Below are 21,660 nucleotides of genomic sequence, written 5' to 3' on the forward strand. Positions count from 1 at the left end.
CTCTGTTTCCGTCGGCTCGCAATTTGGCGTGTCCGCGGTGATGCACATTCCAACAGCCTACGTCCTTTCTCCGTAGAGCTAAGGAAGGGACTACGTCCCCCAGCAGGCACTGGCGCAGAGTGCAAGTGATGTGACGCCATCTTTACTGTAGTTCTTCCCCCCGTTTCCGCAAGGAGTAGCCTTAGCACGCGGACTACAAGTCCCAGGGCGCCGTCTCTTCTTTCCTTTGGCCGGCATCTTTGCTGCTTTCCTTCCCGGCCCCTTTCCCCTTCCATTGTCTAGACTGAAGATAACAGAGGGGAGCCGGGAAGACTGCAACTCCCGTCAGGCTCTGCGCTACTGGGAGGGGGATTTGGATATTACAGGCGGGCGAGGTGCCCAAGGTGGTAGAATGAGGCGACGGGGAGAGGCTAGGTAACCTGCCATCTTTATGGTAGTCTCCTTATCCTCCTGGTTCCGCCATTCTTAAGGAGCACTGGAAGGCTAAAAAACTACTATTCCCATCGCACCTCATAAGATCGACTACTAGTCAGGTGTACGCCCCTCTTCCGCCATCTTGCTTGTAGTCCTCGTTCCTTTTCACCTTTCCATTGTTCCTGACGAACAGAAATGGCAGCGGGAAGGCAGCAGATGTACTGCGACTCCCGTCAGGTACCACACACGCGGAGGGTTGTGGACAGAAGGGCGTGTGAGTGCCTGGGAAGTAGGTCGGGGGAGAAAGCCATCTTGTTTGTAGTCATCGTTCCCGCTCCTTCTCTATGCTCTGTAACGAGGAGCCTTGAGACAACCGAACTATAACTCCCAGCATCCTCGACTCCAGGCTTGGCACGCCCTCCGCCATCTTGCTTGTAGTCCCCGCTGTCCCCAGCCTCCCATTATTCCCACCGTAGCGCCAGCGTCCGCAAGACTACGACTTCCGTTGTGCCCTGCGCGTGTTGGTCCTGGAAAGTGGAGGTGGTGGGGGAAGGAGGGGGCAGGGGGCGGGGTTCCTCTGGGAGAAGGAGGGAGTAAAGAGGAGAAGGAGGAGGAGGAGGAGGAGGAGGAGAGAAGGAGGAGGGAGGGGAGGGGGAAGAGAGGAGGAAGGAGGAAGGAGCTCAGGAGGGATGAGAGAGGCGGCCAGGGCCCCGGGCCGAAGCAGCGCGGGGCCAGGGGACCAGGGGGGCTGAGGCACCCCAATTGCCCCCTCCCCCTTTCCCTGCCCCCTTCCATCCTTTCCTTCCCACCTCCTGCTTGAGGAAGGGGATTTATTCAAATTTTATTTAAATCTCTATCTCCGGAGGGTCGCGCGCTGGGGGGACGGGGGAGAGGGCGGGGGCGCGCACAGGCTGGGGGGGCGGGGCCGGAGCAGCTTCCTTCACCCCCCTCCCCTCGCCCCGTAGCGGTAGGGCAGGGGGCCGCAGTCCAGGGGCGGGCCCAGGGGAGGGGGGCAGGTTACAGGGACCCCCCCCTCCCCGGGAACCGGCGGTGGGTGGGGCTTGAACCCCGGAAACGGTGGGGGGCCCAGGCCTGGCCCTGGACCCCTGGGCAGTAGGGGCCGGGAAGAGGCCAGTTAAAGGGCCGGGGGCGCTGGGGAGAGGCGGTGCGGGGTTGGGGGAGGGGACCTGGAACTCGGACCCCGGACTGAGTGGGGGCCGGGTAGAAACGGAGCATCCTGCGCCCGAGGAGCCCCCGTTGGTCTGGGGGGGCTGAGGGACTGAGCCCGCCAGAGCAGGACCTCCCCCTGGAAGGGCCGCGCCGCAGCCCGTGGGAGGGCCTCCCCTCCGGTGCCCCCCATCTCCACTCGCCGCCGTCCCGGCCTCCGCCGGAGGGAGGGGCCGAGCGCCCTCGGGGGGCCGTGGACCCCGGCGTTCTGAGCGTTCCGCGCCCCGCGCCGCCCGGCCCCCCCGCCGCTGATGGCCGCCGACCCGCCGGGAGCTGCCGAGAAGGGAGAGATGGCTCCCGGGACACGTGTGAGGTGGGTTCGTGCGGCTCCTTCTCACCCCGAGACCTGGGCAGCTCCCACTCCCATTCATCCTCTGCCCGGCCTCTCTCTACCTTCCCCGCCCCCAGCCTCACCCTCTCTGTGCTCCAAACTCATCTGCAGCCCTCTTTCCTGTTACCTCTCAACCCTGGGGAACTGGCCTTCCTTCCTAGACCCCGCTTCCCCTTGCAGACCCCCATCTCCTCCTGCAGTCGCCGCCTTTCAGGCCCCTCCCCTGGAGCGCTGGAGGGCCCCTTCCACCCATGGATGGGTCTGGAAGTCCGTGGAAAGGGGGAAGCTGGGGTAAGACTCTGGCCTTTAAGAGACCCTCCAGGCCTGCTGAGTCCATATGGGATTTTGGAGGATCTGGTTTCCATGGGAAGGGGAGCCCAAGGGACTCTAGACAGTTGGGGTTGGAAAGCAGCCTGGGAAGCTAGTGGGGGCCAGAGGGGCACATGTAGGACTGAGCCCATCCTGAGTTCTGTAGAGAGGTAAGGCTGAATTCTAGAATCCCAGGGAATCTGGGAGATTGCTGAGGTTTACCTGAGAGCTCCAAGAGGAGGGTGCTTGGAGAGGGAGCTCTGTGGGGAGCAGAGGAGTTGAGATCTTGGGCAGAGGAGGGACTCTGAAGCAACATCTCAGGGGCATCCCAGAGCCCTGGGAAGTTGGGCAGCACAGTGAGTCTTTAGGGATGTTGGGGGGCCAAGGATCCCATTGGATCTGGTGAGGATATCTAGGTTTTGGGGAAGAGAGATTGGGTGGTAGTAGTGTGAGAGAGAGAAAGAAGGGAACAAGAAAGGTCTGGAGCTTCTGCCCAGGAATCTGTGGGTGTCTTGGAGGTAAACCTGGGGAGTTTTAGTTTGGGAAGAGCATGGGGTGTAGTACATTTGGAGAACAGGGGAAGAGTCGGGACTCTCTAAGGTAACTTCACAGACAAGGAACCCTTGGCTTTCCAAGGAGCTTTGCTGTGGGAATGTCAGTGGAGAGGGCCCAGTGACCCCTTTGTCTTCCCTGGGCTAGGTAAGGGGGCACTGAGGAAGGGTTAGAGGAGGAGTGAGGTCGGGAAGCTAGTTCCCAGGCTCCCAGAGGAGCCAGGTTCACTGCTTGAGAGGGAGACCTTGAGCAGAGGGAGTGGCCTCCCCCCACCCCCCCAGCAGAGGGATGACCTCCTTATTCCTTGTCTCCCTGGGTAGGAGGGCAAGCTCTGGCTGCCTAGGAGTTGGGGAAGCTGCCAGGAGCCTCCCAGGCCAGGGCCCCGGTTGGCCCTCCTGACACTGCCGCCATTCACCCACAGCCCTCGGCGTTGCTGACGCCCCCAATGTCGTCGAGCAGCCGGGGACCGGGGGCCGGAGCGCGCCGACGCCGAACCCGCTGCCGTCGCTGCCGGGCCTGTGTGCGAACTGAGTGCGGGGACTGCCACTTCTGCCGAGACATGAAGAAGTTCGGGGGGCCCGGGCGCATGAAGCAGTCGTGCCTGCTCCGGCAGTGCACTGCCGTGAGTTCTGTCCCCACTCCATCGGGCACCCTTGGGGCTCTGGGGGCCCTTCCCCAGCTGCCCAAGTGCCTTTCTGGGATGGCTGGTGGCTGCTTCCTAGAGTGTACTGTAGAGTTGCTGTATATTCACTCATTCATTCACTGGTTTGTTCAGATGTCCACCAGGACCATTTTTGTTCTCAGCTCCAAGGTGCGGGTAATGTTAGGGTGCACAGAAGAATCTGGCCCAGTCCCTACCTTCATACTTTTCCCACTTTCAGAGGCACAGACCCATAAAAAGCTCTGTCCCTCTTATACCCCTCCCCAGCGGTATCTGTGCACAGGGACCCACCCCTGGAGCTGGCCCCTGTGAATAAGTCTTAGCCTTCTTTGGCCTCTTCCTCATCCATCAGAGTGGTCTTGGATTTGAGGCCATGTTTACCCTTTGTGTGACCTTGAGCAAATCACTTTGAACCTTAAGTTATCTTCTCTATAAAAGGTTTCTTTTGTTGAGTTATACAGATTAAACAATAGCATGGATATAAACGTATCTGCTGCAAGGCCTAGCATGCAGTAGGTATCTGAGAAACACTACGTTTCTTCCCAGACTTCCCCATCCTTTGAGCTTCCCAGGGTCTCAGAGAGCAGCCCTTCCCCAGGAACCATGAGGAGCCAGCTGCCTCCTGCGTGGCAGCCCCCCGCCCCCCCTTTTTTCCTGCAGCCACTCTTTCCTGGTTGGTTTCTTCATGCCGCAGCCCCTCTCTTCTCTTCCTTTGTCCCCCAACCCTTGCCTCCCTTTCCTGTTTCTTCTTCCTCATCTGCTTTTTCCTTGAGCCTGTCTCGCAACTTTCAGCATCCCTGATATGACTCAGTATTACCACTGTCCTCCCCAAAGTCACATTGTCTGAAGTTGGTCCTGTTTTCCCTAGGACCTAGGGTCCTAGGCTGCTGTTAGTGTTCCCAGGGATCTTGCCAAAACCAGGTTCATTATGGGTCCAGAGCAACCCTGGCTGCCCATTGAGCACATTTGGAGTCACCCCAAGCTGCTGCTGCATTTCCTGCAGCCTTGAATATTACCATCATGTTTGCCTGTGGTCTCTTTCCCTCAAAGCCAGCTACAAAGTCAGGGTCACACAGGCCCTGGGTCCAGTTGCAACAGTCACAACGTTGATGACAACTGTGTATCGAATGCCTCTCATACGTTATCTCGTTCTTAGAACATTTCCGTGAGGGAAAAATTTCTCACCCCATTTTACAGGTAGAGAAACAGCCTTAAGGAGGTGAAATCAGTTGCCCAAGGTCATACTGCAAAGAAGGAGCAAATTCAGGATTTGACCCAGCTCAGCCCATGGGTTCTGAACCTCATCTAGCAGCTGGCCAGGGTCCCCAGAAGAAAGGGTCCTTCTCCTGTTGCTTGTTTTTGGGGTCTCTGATGTCCCCTCTCTACCAACAGCCCGTGCTCCCACACACAGCTGTGTGCCTCTTGTGTGGGGAGGCTGGGAAGGAAGACACAGTGGAGGGAGAAGAAGAGAAATTTGGTTTGAGTCTCATGGAGTGTACAATCTGCAATGAGATCGTCCACCCTGGCTGCCTGAAGGTGATGGCCCTGGGGACCCTGGAGTCTGGGATGGGGCACATGGTCGGAGAGCAAGGAGGTGGGAACACTGTGTCTGGCATCCTACATCCACTCCCTGCCCACTGCCTACAGATGGGGAAGGCTGAGGGTGTCATCAATGCGGAGATCCCCAACTGCTGGGAGTGCCCTCGCTGCACTCAGGAAGGCCGGACCAGCAAGGTAGGGGTAGGAGCTGGGCAGGGTGCTGGACTCTGGGTAGGCGGTGGGTCAGGGAGCTGTGCAGGATCTCACCCCCAACTTACATCTCTCCAGGATTCAGGTGAGGGACCAGGCCGCCGCAGGGCTGACAACGGCGAGGAGGGTGCCAGCCTGGGGAGTGGATGGAAGCTGACGGAGGAGCTGCCACTTCCACCACCCCCGCCCAGGCGCAAGGGTCCCCTACCTGCTGGGCCCCCCCCGGATGATGTGCCTGGACCCCCCAAAAGAAAGGAAAGGGAGGCAGGGAATGAGCCCCCCACCCCAAGGAAAAAGGTGAGCCAGGGAGCATGCTCACTAGGTGCAGCCCAAGGCATTCTGGGAGCTCTAGTCCTGTTCCTTTTTGGGGAGGATGGACCTGGGAGGCAGTGCTCCTTGGCTTCCCCCAGGGGTTGTTGGGAGATGTAGTTCAGGAGGTGTTGGAGGGAGGATGGAGTATGCTTAGTATGGAGGAGAGGTACAGGTAAGGGGCAACTGGCACTGGGTGGGGAAGCTTTGGGAGCCCTGGGTGCTTTAGGAAGGAGGGAGAGAACATGCTCAAATTAGCTGCTACAGAGGAGGAAGGGGGAGCTGGAAAATGGCCTGATGGGGACGAAAGAGAAGATTAGAGCATGCTCAGTGAGCTAAGACTGGTTGCAAGGTGAGCATGCTCAGAGTTCTCCCTGAGATGGGGGCTTCTGGGATTTGTAGTCTAAGAGGAGGGCATGGATCTTAGTTTTGTGGCTACTGAGGGACTAATGGGGTCTCTTCCTTTCCCTGTATCTCCCTCTTGCCTCCCTGGTAGGTGAAAGGAGGCCGAGAGAGGCACCTGAAGAAGGTGGGTGGAGATGCCTGCCTCCTCCGAGGATCGGACCCAGGCGGCCCCGGCCTTCTGCCCCCCAGGGTTCTGAATCCAAGCCAGGCTTTCTCGTCCTGCCACCCTGGGCTCCCTCCCGAGAACTGGGAGGTGTGCCGGGGACCTCCTCCCTCCCCCTCCCACCTTTCCTTGCCCCACCCTCCACCCTAGAGACAGAGATCTGTCCTTTCCTGCTCCCCTTGTCCTGCCCCAGCCCCACTTGGCCACCATGGGCATCTAGAACCCTGGGTAGAATGGGTTGGGGCCAGGCCACAGGAGCCCCTGACTTCCCAAGAACCCTTGAGGTATCATTGGACCTATTTTCCTTGTCTTTCCAAACCTTAAAGGGAAAAGACCTGAGTTCAAATCCCTGCCAACCACTGACTCCCTGTGTGGTCTTGGCAACTCATAGGCTGCTCTGAGCCTCAGTTTCCTCATCTGTGCAATGGACATGATACTACCTACCTTACCCATGAACTGTTTAAATCTAATGAAAGTCATCAAGCTTTGTAAACTATAAAACTTAGCGAGATTTGAGGAAAATGAGGCTCAGAGAGGTTAAATGACTTGTCCAAGGTCACAAAACAAAGCTAGAATTCGGATGTCACTTTGCACTGACACTAAATGCAAGGGTCTGCCTGATTTTCATCAACTCCTGCCTCTGTCATTTGTCAGTTTGTGACCTTGGGCAATCTCCGTAATCTATCTGAAGTTTGGTTTCCTCATGTCTAAGAAGAGTGGCCCAAGTTGCCACTACATTAGAGTATTGTGAGGATGTAATGAGTCAGCAAGTATGGGATGTTCTGCCTGGGGCCAGACGGTCGTTGTTACTCTCACACTGTTGAATAGACACTTAGAATTGTCTAGTCCAGCGTTCCACGTTGTAGATGATGAGGCAAGGGCTTCTCAAGGTTACACAGAGAGTTGATTGGCCAAGACTCAAAATTAGATCTCTGACTTCTCCATACCTCATTGCCTTTGGAGATTTATAAGCTATTGAAACCCATAAAGCTTTTAATTCTTTGAATCAGTGCCTTCATGTTACAGATAAGGAAACTGAAGTCCAGAGGGACATGACTTGGCTGAGGGCTCACATCACTCAGGAGCAGAGCCAGGACTCGAACTCAGGACTGTCCCTTGGGCTGTTTATCCCCTGGTGGCTCCTCAGGGGCAGGGGCAGGGGGGTGGGAAAGCATGTGTCAGGCCCTAGAACAGCCTCACCCTATCTCCCTGTAGAAACCAAAGCCGCCTTTGGCTTCTGCCGAAGGCCCGGCAGTGCCGTCCCCATCACCACAGAGGGAGAAGCTAGAGCGTTTCAAGCGGATGTGCCAGCTGCTGGAGCGGGTGCCTGACACCTCCTCGTCGTCCTCAGATTCAGACTCGGACTCCGACTCGTCAGGCACATCGCTGAGTGAGGATGAGGCCCCTGGCGAGGCCCGGAATGGGCGACGGCCAGCCCGGGGCAGCTCAGGCGAGAAGGAGAACCGCGGGGGGCGGCGGGCTGTGCGCCCTGGCAGTGGGGGGCCCCTCCTCAGCTGGCCCCTGGGCCCCGCCCCACCGCCCCGGCCCCCACAGCTGGAGCGACATGTAGTACGGCCCCCACCTCGAAGCCCTGAGCCTGACACACTGCCTCTGGCTGCTGGATCCGACCACCCCCTGCCCCGTGCCGCCTGGCTTCGTGTCTTCCAGCACCTCGGGCCCCGAGAGCTGTGCATTTGCATGCGAGTCTGCAGGACTTGGAGCCGCTGGTGAGTGGCCTGGATAGGCCTGGGTTCCACTGCCAACACTCTCCTCACCTGGGGCCTGCCACAGGTCCCTGATCCTCTCTGGGCCTTGTTCTTGTATTGATAATGCTTCTGTAGGATGTACATATTAGGGTTAGACTTTCATAGTACTCTGCACAGGCTGCTTTCCATTTATGAGCTCATTTAACTCTCACAACAACTTTGTGAGGTAGGTACTGTTACTCCATTTTCTAGATGAAGCTGAGGTCAAGGTCATGTTGACAGGAAGCAGTAGAACCAGGAATTTGAACCCAGGCCCTCTGGCTCCAGAATCTTTCTTCTTAATAACTATCATTTTAGGGTGTTCAGTATGTGCTAAGCATAGTGCTAACTGCTGTGCACGCGTCATCTCATTTACTTTTCCCACTCCATCTCCTGGGGACGGGCTTATTGGGTTTACTTAATACATTAAGACAGCCCGTTGCTGAGGTGGCCCCTGCCCTCTCAGACATAGCCATACTTGGGCCTCCTGACTCTGCTCGTAACTTCTTCATGTCCTGGAGCCACCAACAACACCCTCTGCTTATCCTCCCCCCATCTCCCCACTGCTTCCTGAACCTTGTTTATTCAGAAATGTTGGGCATCCTCCCAAGCCCCTGGTCTTCCTCTTTGATCCTGCCCCTGACACATTCTCCCCCCCAATCCCCCCATCAAACTCCCACAACACTCTGTTCCCCTCACAGAGCACATTGAGGTCTTCTGCATGTGGACAAGCCTTCATTCATTTATTCATTTTCATGTTCCCATCAGTTGCGGGGGTTGGGGCAGATACTGTGTCTGTTTTATCTTCATGTTCCCAGCACTGGACAAGGGGCAGTGTAGGTGTTCAAGAAATATTGTATTAAGTGAGTACATTCAGGCTCTTTCCCAGGCACTTACTATGGACCAGGCATCCTATTGGGCACTTTGCAAATGTGAGCTGATTTGTTCCTCATAATAAAAGCCTTGTGAGGAAATAAGAGACACCTGAAGTCACAGTGCAAGGTAATGGCTCAACTCAAACTTGAATCCTTTTCCTTTGGATTCTGGGATGCTAGTTCATGCCTTCTGGTCTCTGGAAGCTACAGAGCTAAGAGGACGGGAGTGCACACTCAAGGTAAATTGCCTATGGTTGAATCTTATTCTCCCTCTGATGGGCTGTATGCCATTGGGCTACTTTCTTAACTTCTTTGTGCCTCAGTTTCTTCATCTGTTAAAATAGGGTAAGCAAAGCATTTACAACATACGTAAAGAACTGAGGACAGTACTTGGGAAATAGACACTACTCAGTGCCTTAATAATAATCATTATTATTCACTCAGTTACAAATATTTAGTGAAAGCACAGACTTTTATATTCTCAGAGCATAGATCTGTGCCCTTGAAGAGCTCCCAGTTAACCTGCAACATAAAAGCAAATAGTTACAGCAGTTGCTGGGGATTACCAGCCCTGCCTCATGTATTAGTTGAGGAAATGTTTGCTGAAGCCTATTCATCAACGCTAGCCCTGTGCTTGGCACGTGGGATCCAGCACTGAAGAGGACCTGATTTCTGCCTCAAGGAGAGACTTCCAACCAGAAGTGGATGAAGCAGACAGGCTGGACTGCACAGTGGTTTCCGGCTTGGGTCCTGGAGTCTGGCACCCATGGGTTTCATCAGCTGTGACTCCTGTGCTTCCTGGCTGTGTGGCCATGGGTGGATAGCTATACCTCCCAAGGCCTCAGTTTTATCATCTGTAGTCTAGGGTTCATATTAATACTCACCTTGTGGGGATTAAATGAGGTGGTTCCTGCAAAGCACTTAGCACCATACCTGAAGGGTACTAAACAGTTAATAAAATGGTGGGTTTCGATGAGAAGGACCAGGATAGGGCAGAGCAGGGGTCTGAGGGGGCACAGTGGACCAGACAAGAGGCTCTGTCAGGCCTGGGCGCAGAAGTAGGGATGGAGAGGAGGGACTCAGGTTGAGAACTTTTTAAGAAACAGAATGGCTTGGATTTGGTGACTAAATGGCTATGGGGGCAGCAAGGTGATTCTTGAGTTTCTGGTCCACAAGCCTGGGTGGGTAACAGTGCCATTCCCCAGGCTCGGGAATACCTGAGGAAGAGCAGGTTCCAGGGGAAGGTGAAGCACTCAGATTTGATGTCTGATCTGAAAGGCCTGTGGGCCAGTCAGGAGCTAGCAAGAGAGCAGCTGGATGCACAGGTCTGATGCTCAAGAGAAAGATCCAAGTTGAGGAGCTTTTAACCTATAGGTAGCAGCTTCGAAGAAGAGGGCAGAGACAGAATGTCAGGATTTGTGAGTTAGAGAAAGAGCAGCCAGAGACTTGGAGGAGATCGAGGGTGGAGGTGTGTCCTAAAGGAGAGATTGAGGAAGGAGTGAATGATGAACAGTGTTGGATGTTGGTCAGAGGTCATAGGAGATCAAGGACCAGAAGTGGCCATTGGATTTTGCTACAAGGAGGCCTTGGTATCCTTGGCTGTGCTACATGCTGGTTAGGGGGGACCAAAGCCAGATCAAGTGGAGTTGAGAATGTCGGCTCCAAGGCAGGGACTTGATCTGTTTGTTTTCTGGTGTGTCTCTAGTTTCTAAGATAGAGCCTGGCAAACAGTAGGTACTAAAAAAATACTTGTTGAATGAATGAACGAAAGTGAAGAAACCAGGATGGAGTGTGGAAAGAGAGAGTGAGGGTGGAGCTGGAGAGAAATTTGTTGGAGGGAGAGCAGGAAGTTGAAGCTTTCCTGTCTGGTGGCTTCTGTCTTCTCTCGGAACTGGGAGGTGAGGTGATCTTCCAAGAACGAGGGGAGAGAGGGTGGGCGGAGGAAGCATGGAAGAGTTGTTAAGTTGCAGGGTAGAGGTTTGGGACTTTGGAGGACATGGACAGAGGGTGGCAAGGAAGGGACTGGAACACAGGATCAGGGCCAGTTGGGGTTGGGAGTAAAGGCTTGGAGATGGACAGATTGGAGGATAGTGGTGGCACTGGTGAGCTGAGAGAGAAAAACTGGCTTTGTTTGGAGCCTAGGAGGTTATGAGCTCCTTACTAGCAGCACTTTGGTCTGGTCCATCTTTATGTCCCCAGAGGGCCTCTGCAAGAGGACTAGAGTTTAGAGTTTTCGAGGTGGGCTTAGTAAGGGGATGACTTAGTCAGGGAGTGGCTGGAGTCAAGGAGAAGATGAGCAGGTTAGGGGACTTGCACATCCAGCCCCGGCCGCAGATAACAGCATGCCTTGGCCTCTTAAGAATTCTTCCTGCCTCTTGCCTTAGTGTCATTCCCCAGCTTCGAAAGAACCCGTCCGTGACTCCCTGTCACCCTCACAATGAACTTCCACAGTGCTATTTGATGTTTGGACATGAACAGAGCCCCAGTTTCTGCCCTAAACACTTCCCCTGCACTGTCTCCCTTCATTTTTGCAGCAAACCTTTGAAGTAAGTGGTGCCTTTACCCCATTTTATGGTTTGGAAAATGGAGGCCCAGAGAGGGCAAGTGACTTTCCTAAGGTCAGTCTAAGCACAGAAGTAGCAGAGCTGGGGTTTAGATCCCCATGGCACTCACAGTCTTCACCTCTGAGCTTTGTGGCTATGACAGTCCAGCCTGGCATTCCAACCCTCCTTGACATGGCATCCCTACCCTGGGCCTCCTCTGCAGCCTGACCCCTGCCTCTCCTCTGCTCATAGTTCAGGCTGTCAGTCCCAACCAGCTTGGTCTAAGCCCTGGATCTGCTACAATTCAGTAGCTGTGGGACCTTGAATAAGTTTCTTAACCTCTCTGGGCCTCATTTTCCTTAACTGTACAAAGGAGATGATAATAACAGTATTGACCTCCTGTGGCTGTTGTGAGGTAAAATGCTTAATGCATAGAACTGTACCTGGCAGATAGTAAGCCCTCAGTAAACACTAGTTATTGGTGCTGTGATCATCCTAACCCTCATCCTTCTCATTATTTGGAGATGATGAATTGCCCTTTGTTCCTGCTGCTGGAGGTATCGGAGCTCTCCATTTTCTCGCTATGTCCTGGGCTTGGACACTGGTTCTTCCCCATCTGGAAGGCACACCCTCTTCCTCTCGACCTGTAGCCAGAATAACTACTGCCTTCCTTCAAGTCACAGATCAGGCATTGTCTCCCTGGGAGGCTCCCCTGTCCCAGTCCTCTCATTGACTCTTATCATGTCCATTGTCACTTCAGTTTCTGTGGACTGGCTGTGTCTCCCCCATTTTGTGACTGCTCCATGCCCAGTAGAGGCTGGACACTTAGTATTGTAGGGCCCCCAGTCACTTTGGCTGCTACTCTGAGGTTTAAACTCAGTGTCCGGGTCATATAAGGGCAAAGGGACCAATTAGCTCCAGTCAAGAAAAGTCAGGGAAGACTTCCTGGAAGGAGAGGCGCTGGAGCTGAGCCCTGAAGGGTCTGGGTTGGTTGGCATTTCTGGCAGAGGCACGTGTGCCAAAATGTCTTGGCACTAGACAGCATTGTATGTCTATAGGCATTAGATGGTTTGGCCTAGCTCTTGTGGAGTGTGATACAGAAACAATTGGGGGCCTGTATGTGCCCCCAGGGGGCAGGGTTCCCTATAGCCATGGAAGATCCAGGAGAACTTCAAGGTGGTGGTGGCAGTTGAGCTGGAACTCCAGACTGAGTCAGAATGGGCAGGGAGAGGTTTTGGTTGGAGCAGGATTTCACGGAGTGGAAGGAGAAAAGGGCCGAGAAGCTGGGTTGAGGGTAAGTTGTGTTGTTTTCCTTTTCCTTTTTAGAATTGGAGAGATTTGCAAATGTTGATCGCAATGTTTATTGTTATTAAATGTTTATTGGTTGAATGGAAGGAAGCAGGAGAGGGAGAGCTAGAATGCCAGAAGAGGGCTGAGTGGCGGACGGTGGCAGGTGGGACAGGGGAGTGGAGTTGTTCGGCTAGAAGCGTTAGTGTCTGTACCTTCAGCATTTCCTAAAATGTCACCCTGGGGTTCTGGAGTAGGCCTGGCAGTTTTTTAAGTGGCACAAAAACATGGCTTAATCCTTCTGTTAGTTTTAAAAAGGCCGTCTCTCCATTGGGTGCTGTTGTATCTTTTACACCTCTCTAATGCTTAATCTTCCTGTTTAATGAAAATAGTCTTTAGGTGGTAACTGAAAGCCACAGTAACACCTGACTAGAATTTAATAACCCTGGTTTGTTTTTACTGTTTTTATTTCTAAGGTTAACATATTTATGTGAAATAATATTGGTTTTAAATGCAAAGAGGTGATCGATTTAAAGATAAATTCATGTTCTGTAGATAAGTGGATAGCAAATGAGTGGAGTTTGGGGATATGGGCTTCTTGAAAGGAAAGCCCTTCTGAATGGAGGGTGGAGGGAGGGGAGATACAGCTTCCTGGGCCCCTCCCACCCTTGGTGCTTCTGATGCTGTCCGTCTGTCCCAGTGGGAATTTCCTGACATGCCGTTGAGAACTACTGTAGAGGAGAGTTTTCAAACTGAGTCTCGAGGAATTTTAGTGTACACAAAGTGTTAATAGATGACTTTGGGAGAGGTGGGGAAGGGTTCCCTGGTAAAATAAGCTTGAGAAGCCCTTTTCCAGTTCACTGCATGTTAGACTAGTTAAGGCTCTCCAAATGCTGGGATCAGGAAACCTGTTTAACTTTCGTTCAGGCCTCATTTGTCTTTGTAGCTTCAAGTCCTGGGACCTAGCAGGCGTTCCTTAAACGTGGATTAAGTGAATAAATGAAAAGCTATAAATGAAGTGTGTTGTGGGAGAGGCTCAGTGGAAGCTTCGAGTAGTTCACACTGGCTCGGCACCATTCATTCATTCAACAAACATGCAGCAGATAGCACTGTGCCAGGTGCACGGTAGGTTAGGTATACTGAAGGGAGAAATCCAGAACTGCCCGTGTGGAGCCTACATTCTAGCTGGAGGGACATGTAATAAAATAGAGAAAATCAGGCCGTAAGTAAGGCCTTGGGCAGCTGGCCATCAGGATGGGGCAGATGTGGATCAAGGGCAGAGATTAGTGAGGAGATGAGAAGTCTGCATGGACCACCATAACTTCAAGACAAGCCCAAGATGGGGGACAGGGGCTGCTGACAGATCCCTTTGGTGTTGCATCAAATACACTGTGTAGGATGTGTCTTTGACAAAACGCTTTATAAGCTGTAAGGCCCACAAACTAATGACCTCATTTGATCTTACTGCAGCCCTGTGGGGCAGGCTAATTCTGGATCGTCTTTATTTTATAAACAAGGCCTCTGACGCTCAGGGAGAGGAATGGACTTGCCTAGGGTTTCGCATCCAGTTAGTGATGGAATAGAGCCCCAAACCCAGTGCTTTTGGCCTGGGACCAGGAGCTTCCTGCCTACCTGGCTGCGTGAACCAGGAGGGAACTAGGGTGAACCTTAAGTATGGAGAGGATTGTGGACTTCCTGAGAGCTGAGGACTGAGGTCTCTGTCTCCTCCTTGTGGCTGGCAGGTGCTACGACAAGCGTCTGTGGCCTCGAATGGACCTGAGCAGGCGGAAGTCACTGACCCCACCCATGCTCAGTGGTGTGGTTCGTCGCCAGCCCCGAGCCCTGGACCTCAGCTGGACAGGTGTCTCTAAGAAGCAGCTCATGTGGCTTCTGAACCGACTGCAAGGTAGTGCGGGCTGGTGAGGCAGGACGGGTGAGGAGGGAGACAGACCTGGGATAGAGTCCTCCTAGTACCAGCTTCCTGACCCCCCCAGGCCTGCAGGAGCTGGTGCTCTCCGGCTGCTCCTGGCTCTCTGTCTCTGCCCTGGGCTCAGCCCCACTGCCAGCCCTGCGGCTCCTGGACCTCCGCTGGATCGAAGATGTTAAAGACTCCCAGCTCCGCGAGCTGCTACTGCCTCCGCCCGACACCAAACCAGGTGCAGCCTCTGTTGGGTCATTGGAGAATGGGTTGGGTGAGGTTAGGGGTATGAGGCCTCCAAGGTCTCTTCTGACTCATGCTGAATGTTAAAGGATTTGAAGAAAGGACAGAACAGGGGGCTGGCCTGGTGGTACAGTGGTTAAGTTCACATGTTCCACTTCGGTGGCCCCAGGTTCGCCAGTTCAGATCCTGGGTGTGGACCTACGCACCACTTGGCAAGCCCTGCTGTGGTAGGCGTCTCACATATAAAGTAGAGGAAGATGGGCATGGATGTTAGCTCAGGGCCAGTCTTCCTCAAAAAGAAAAAAAGAAAGGACAGATAGAGGGCCCTGCTTGGCAATGTTCATTCATTCATTTACCTTCTGTGTGCTCGGCCCTGTGATAGGAGCTGAGGGAACAGGAATGAAGCCTCTAGGGGGTAGTAATGAAACGCAATATAGGAGAGGAGGATGACGTGAGAATTCTGGGGGAAGCCAGGGCATGGTGGATAGATATTAGTGAAGTTGCTGGGTATGGTGGGCACTACTGGAGAGCCTCCTCCAAAGGGAGCTGTGGCGATTGCCATGGAAGAATGCAGGCTCAATGTGGCCAGTCAGTTCCATTTGTCAAGAGGACCCAGAAATAGAGATTTGTCTGTGAAATATCCTGGTTTTTAAATGATGGCAGTTTGTTCAGATTCTTTTAAAATTCATGTGTGGACCCAGTAAAAATATGAGCAATAGATTTGCTCCCTAGACCCCTTGCCCTACAGTAAAAGGACAAGGGTTTTGCCTGAGACAAGAGAGCATAAAGAGGGAGCCAGTTGGCTTAGAAGGTTGCATGGGGGAGGTGGTATCATCTCCCAAGTCAGACCAGCCACCCCTTCATGCTGAGTCAGGTGCCAGTACCCTGCCAGGTGGAGTCAGCTTTTATCATTGAACACATACTCCAAGCCTGGCCCTGTGTAGGGCCCTAGAGACCTCAAACTGAATCAGCCCCTTTCCCCACCCTGGTGGAACCCCAGTCATGCAGAAGACAAAGACTCAGAGATGGAAGGTTATGGCATGATGTGGTCAAAGGGTGCGGGGATGAGAGAAGCCCTCCTTGAGGGCTTTTTGAACTGAGTCCTGAAAGGGGCAGAGTTTTCTCAGGGAGTGTGAGGCAGAAATAAGCAGTTTTGTAGGGCATGAGGCCCATATTGGCAGAGGGGGATACTGGGATCTGAGGCTGGTCAGGTGAGCTGAGGCCTGGTCACATGGAGGTGTGGGGTGAATCACTGAGGCCTGGGGCCTCCTCATCTAACCAGGAGATGGGATGTTCACAGCATGTTCTCTGGTCCCTATTAGTCTGTTCACCACACTAAAGCCAGGGGAACCATCCAGAATGGCAAATCTGTCCATGTCACCCACATACTCTAAACTCTTTCTCGTTGCTCCCCGGTGCTCTTTGGATAAAGACCAGTATTTTGTCTTTGAGGCCTGGCATGGTCTGGCTCCCACTGACCTCTACTTTTTCTGCATTTTGGTCACCTCAGCCTCCTTGCCAGGTTGCCTCCAGCACAGGGCCATTGCCCACTCCTCTTTGCCTTCGTCTAATTAACGCATAGTCATCCTTCAGTCCTCAGTGTAAATGCCAGTTCCTCCTAGAAGTCCTCCATGATCCTCTCCTACATTGAGATCAGAGTCCCTCTTCAGCTTTGAGAGTGGTCCTCTCCCAGCATATCACTGTATGGTAGTGAAATGATTTGATTAAAATCTGTTTCCTCCCACTAGGTTATTTTTTTTCTTTTTTAAGATTTTATTTTTCCTTTTTCTCCCCAAAGGCCCCCGGTACATAATTGTATATTTTTAGTTGTGGGTCCTTCTAGTTGTGGCATGTGGGATGCCGCCTTAGCATGGCTTGTGCTAAGTGTCCATGCCCAGCATCCGAACCGGTGAAACCCCGAGCCGCTGAAGCGGAGTGTGCGAACTTAACCACTCGGCCACAGGGCCGGCCTCCCACTAGGTTCTTAAGCTCTGCGAGGGCAAGGACTGTCTGCTCGCCTTAGCCACAGCTCTCTTTTATAGCTCCCTTCTTCCCACCCTACCCTGCTTCACACAGCATTAGAAGAAGAGTAGAGAAGCAGCTAAGAGTCTTGCCATTTTCTGGACAAGGCCCTAGAGGCCCAGAGGGGTTGAGTGACAGCCAGTCACACAGGCAGAAGGCAAACCAGAGCACCTACCCACTGCCCACTCTGACTGGAATTGGACTGAGCCAGGAAGATTTGGGTGGGCTGAGGGTGGGCACTGGGAACAGTGTATTCCATGAGCTAAGAAAGTGTTGGTTGGCTGGCAGACTGACCCCATTCCTCCTGCCTGAATTCTCTTCAGTCTAAGCCTCTTTATCAGGAGCTTGCAAAGATGAGCCATCCAGGCCCTCAAGGCCTATTTTGCATGTTGGGACTCTACACCCACTTTTCTTTCCCTTTTTTTTTTTTTTTTAGGGCGATTTGCCCCGAGCTCAATACTGCCCAACTTTCCCTTTTTTTTTTTTGGGAAAGACGGCCCCCGGTAACATCCCTTCCCCCCTTCCTCTCTTTTTTTTTTTTTTTTTTTTTTGTACGTGGGACGCCTACCACAGCATGGCTTTTTAGCAAGCGGTGCCATGTCCTCACCCAAGATCCGAACCAGTGAACTCCAGGCTGCCGAGAAGCAGAACATGCGAACTTAACTGCTGTGCCACCAGGCCCGCCCCTATACCCGCTTTTCTTATCTTGGCTCCCTGGCTTCATTCCTAGAGCAAAACTTAAAGTTCTTCTACTTCTTTGCTTTTGCCCCTCCTATTCTCTGCCTGGGAGATACTTCTCCCACCTGTCTGTACATTTAGATCCTTGAAGGCCCAGCTGAAATGCTGCCATCTCAGTGAAATCTTCACTGATGCCCACTTCCCCCACCCGAGCCAGAAGTAACCTCTGCTTCCCTCTAATGGCTTTTAGTTGTGGCTAAGATCCTGTCTCCAGGCTCTCAGCTCCTCATAGGAACAAAAGGGGGTGGAATTCAGGGCTTGCCAAGTCACGTGCCCACAGAGGAGGCCTGGCAGGTAACAAGTGATGGGCTTGGCACAGGACATCAGGGAGTAGCGAATAGCACCTAGCAACCTAGCTCCAGCTTATCATCGTCAGGTGAAAGGGGTAGCCCAGTGATGCTAGGTCTTATGATTTTTCAGGGAAAAACTCAATACCTAAATTTCTTTATAAAAATGTCCTTTCTGTAGCATTAGTCATTAAGAAAATTTTTAGCACCACGAACACTCCATAAATCACTTGTGTAGGCTAGTTTTATGACTTTGTGACATCTGATCTGGTTTATCTAAGGGCTAGGGCTGGTGCCTGTGGAGATAGCATTGTGGTAAGTTTGGACTTGGAGTCAACAGGCCTGGTGTTCTGCCTCTGTTACTTCATACTCATGTGGTCCTGGACAGATGCTTAATGATTTGAGTGTCAATTTTCTCATCTGTAAACAGGAATGATGATTAGAGAAAAACTTGTCTCCCAAGGCTGTGGTTCTTAAAGTGTGGTCTCTGGACTGGCAGCTTCAACATCATTGGGGAACTTGTTAGAAAAATAAAGTCTGAGGCCCCACCTTAGACTACCTAAACTCTGGTGGGGCCAGCCATCCATTTTAACCAGCCCTCCAGGCGACAGAGGAGCCTGTCTAGTTTGAAAGCCACTGGCCTAGGGGCAGGCAGCCACTTAGCCAGTGCCTGGTCCACAGTGAGTGCTCAATTAATGGCTGCTGGTGCACCATAGGCACTTAGTTAAAAAATAAAAACCATAATGCAGGAATGTGGTAGATGTGATAAAAAGAAAAGCAGACCATGTGCTTTGGGTGCACAGATAAGGGGAAGGAGCTCTTCTACCCTGGAGATGGAAGAAGAGGAGGGCTGCTTCTTCTTCTTTCGGCTCAGACCGGAAAGCCAGGGACACTGGCCAGCAGAGGATTGAGTATAGCTGGCCACAGGGAGAGTCTCTCAGGGCAGGGTCACCTTCAGGGTTTGGCCCAAGTGTTTGGGGATGAGGGAGAGGAGTTGGGAGCTGAGACAGGGACGAGACCTTATAGGAATGTTTTACCAAGGAGATGGACCTTCTCTGAGGTGCCCTCAGAGAGTTTTTGGCAGAGGAGGTCCCACTTGCGTTTGAGAATGGCTATCTTTGGATGCTAGGTCGAGAGGAGAGACTGGAGTGAGTGAGAAGGCTGGGGCAGGACTTCAGGCAAGAGTGGTGTTGGCTCAGAGTGGTGACAAGGGGAATGGAGAGAAAGGGATCCAGATGGTGACTTTATTAATCATAGAAGGAGAGGGAGGTGGAAGAGCAGCCTGGGATAGCAGTCCGCTTAGGGATGTTATTTGTTGGGTGAGTGAATATGTATATATATATTGAGCACCTATGTCCCAGTTGCTGGGGATAGAGCAAGAACAAGACAGACAAAAATTATTGTTTTCATGGAACTGACATTCTAGTGGGAGGAGAGAAAAAATATATATATGTCAGATGGTGAGAAAAGGGGAAAAAAATAATTCAGGGAAGGGGTAGGAGTACGTGAAATGTTATAGTTTCAAATGGAGTAATCATGGGAGGCCTCTCTGTGGAGGTGATGTGAACAACAGACACATGAGATGCAGTCAGGTTTGTGTAGGTATTTGGGAGAGGGTGAAGCAAGTTGAGGCTCCCTTATAGCAGGAGCAGGTTTTAGGTGCTTAGGAATATGAGTGTGGAGACACAGCTGTTTTGGATGCCTAGGTGCAGGGATGGGAGCATCCAGAAGTACTGACCTCTTATCTGCCTGCCCAGGGCAAACAGAGAGCCGTGGGCGACTGCAGGGGGTAGCAGAGCTGCGCCTGGCAGGTCTGGAGCTGACAGATGCCTCACTGCGGCTCCTGCTGCGCCATGCACCCCAGCTGAGTGCCCTGGACCTGAGCCACTGCGCCCACGTTGGGGATCCCAGTGTCCACCTCTTAACGGCTCCCACCTCCCCACTCCGTGAGACTCTGGTACACCTCAATCTCGCTGGTAAGCATGGTCCCATCTGTCCATCTGCTAGCCTGTTGGTCCCCATGGCTAGTGGCTACCCCCTACTCAGCTTCCTGGTCTCAGCTACCACTGCCCCATCCCCAGGTTGCCACCGCCTCACAGACCACTGCCTCCCGCTGTTCCGCCGCTGCCCGCGCCTACGCCGCCTAGACCTGCGCTCCTGCCGCCAGCTCTCACCTGAAGCTTGTGCCCGGCTGGCAGCTGCTGGGCCCCCTGGCCCCTTCCGCTGCCCAGAAGAGAAGCTACTTCTCAAGGACAGCTAGTTGGGCGCCCCCCGCCCTCCCCCAGGACTCATCAGGAGCCTGGACCTCAGGCCTTCATTTCACCCCTGCCAGGAGGCCAGGTTACCCACCTCATGACTTGGATTCCTGCCCAAGGACTCGAGCCAGCCTACCCCCTCTCTACCCCCTGCACTGATATCTCTGGGGGTCCCTCCTTCCCATCCCCTCCCCCTTCCACCTGCTTCATTGTCCATCCCCTGGGGGGAGTGTGTTAGAGGTACTGGGGGGTGCTGAGCCAAAGGGATGGTGGGAGGGGGGTTAAGGTGCAAGTTTGAGGGAGGGAGAATGGGGAAAGGGTATCTGCACACAGGATACTGGGAGCCAGGGGGCTGGGGGAGGTGGAGGATGGGCTGGGGGAGGGGGGCAGAAAGCAGACCACCAAGGGTTCAGGGAACAAAGACCAGATACTTGGAGTTTGGGGGTGGGGTGGGAGGGCCAAAAAGGGAAGCCAGAGGAGCAATTGGGGATCCAGGTGTCAGAGGTGGGAGGACTCGGGGAACCAGGGGAAAGCCAGGGCTGAGTGAGGGGTGGGGGGCAAGAGCAGGTGTGGGGGCAGTAGTACCCCCTCAGGGGGTCACCCCTATCCTTACCCCCTCCCCAGATTTCAGTTCCCCCCCAACTCTGACTCCTTGAACGTCACTGACAATGGCAGCTATTGTGAGGAGTGGGGGCCGTGGGCCTGCCCGCTGGGCCCAGGGGAGTGGTGAGGGGTACCCCAACCCCCTACCTGCCTCCCTGCACAATACTTGAACATTCATCTGTACTGAAGTGTTACTTGAACCGGGGGAACCTCGGACCTGGGGGAGCCCGAGTGTGAGGGGATGGGACCACCTTGGACTGAGACTGGACCGGTGGGCACCGAGTTTGAACTGCGCCACCCCCAGGCTCTCTCTTGCTTTACTGTATTGAGCAGCCCCACCCCTCCTGACCTGAGGTGGGGGGTGGGGTGCCAGCCCAGTGATGGGGAAGATGGGACTCCTTCAGCTTGGCTCTTCCCACTCTTTCATCGTCATGGAAACTTGTACCCCATTTGCCCAGGGAACTGCCACTCCTGGTTGCCATGGAACTAGCAGCCAATGGACACCTCCCAAAGCCAGTGCTAAGGCTGGAAATGGCCCCTCTTAGTTGCCATGGGAACTTAGTAACAGACTCGCTTGGCTCTCCCCAGCCCCTTCCTCCGGTGAGGGGGCGGGGCTTGGGAAGCCAGGGGGAGGAGTCGGGGTCCGGTCCCGTCCCTCAGCCCAGGCCTTCTGGGGGAGCCGGGTTGTACCACGTAGGGGAGGGGGGGATCTATCCACATACCTCAGGTAACAAGGGAGGTGCGCGGGTGGGGGGAGGGACTGGGCGGACCAAAGGCCGGAGGGGAGGGCGTCCTGGGGATCGCGAAAAGCTTGAGGATGGGGCCGCTTGGGAGAGAGGGAGGAGGCAGCCCTGCGGGGGACAAATGGGGGACCCAGCCGGGCTGGGCCCCTGGACCCCGGGTCTGTACAATACGGTTTGCTATAAAACTCAAAATCTTCCAGCCTGGGCCGCCGAGTTCGTGTGTCTGTCTGCGGCTTTGGGGGAGTCGGGGTAGGGCGGGGATGACCAAAGCGCTCACCCTT

General features: G+C 53.7%; 1 protein-coding gene across 3 annotated transcripts; it reads left to right on the forward strand.

Moving 5' to 3' along the window:
- Positions 1 to 1,083: 1,083 nt before the first annotated feature.
- On the forward strand, positions 1,084 to 21,583 carry FBXL19 (F-box and leucine rich repeat protein 19). 3 transcript variants are annotated; one of them, XM_046666874.1, is made up of 11 exons: positions 1,084 to 1,954; positions 3,255 to 3,455; positions 4,887 to 5,030; positions 5,142 to 5,228; positions 5,322 to 5,540; positions 6,049 to 6,210; positions 7,336 to 7,847; positions 14,313 to 14,476; positions 14,565 to 14,726; positions 19,536 to 19,754; positions 19,860 to 21,583. In XM_046666874.1, exons 2-11 carry the CDS (start codon positions 3,279 to 3,281, stop codon positions 20,036 to 20,038), a joined length of 2,025 nt encoding a protein of 674 aa, XP_046522830.1. In that variant the 5' UTR covers positions 1,084 to 1,954; positions 3,255 to 3,278; the 3' UTR covers positions 20,039 to 21,583. The 3 variants fall into 3 exon arrangements, with proteins under 3 accessions (XP_046522830.1, XP_046522829.1, XP_046522831.1); XM_046666873.1 differs by lacking the exon at positions 1,084 to 1,954 and adding an exon at positions 1,977 to 2,263; XM_046666875.1 differs by lacking the exon at positions 1,084 to 1,954 and adding an exon at positions 1,978 to 2,263 and having other exon boundaries at positions 6,049 to 6,081.
- The last annotated feature ends 77 nt before the right edge of the window (positions 21,584 to 21,660 follow it).

The sequence above is a fragment of the Equus quagga genome, chromosome 7 (genome assembly GCF_021613505.1).
Source record: "Equus quagga isolate Etosha38 chromosome 7, UCLA_HA_Equagga_1.0, whole genome shotgun sequence".
NCBI classification, from domain to species: domain Eukaryota; kingdom Metazoa; phylum Chordata; class Mammalia; order Perissodactyla; family Equidae; genus Equus; species Equus quagga.

What these genes read in the sequence shown, in the direction of transcription:
- FBXL19 (XM_046666873.1), top strand. Translation starts at nt 2,228, where the DNA reads ATGGGTCTGGAAGTCCGTGGAAAGGGGGAAGCTGGG. An exon ending in TCCACCCTGGCTGCCTGAAG is followed by an intron (nt 5,031 to 5,141) that starts GTGATGGCCCTG and finishes CACTGCCTACAG; the next exon opens with ATGGGGAAGGCTGAGGGTGT. An exon ending in AGGAAGGCCGGACCAGCAAG is followed by an intron (nt 5,229 to 5,321) that starts GTAGGGGTAGGA and finishes ACATCTCTCCAG; the next exon opens with GATTCAGGTGAGGGACCAGG.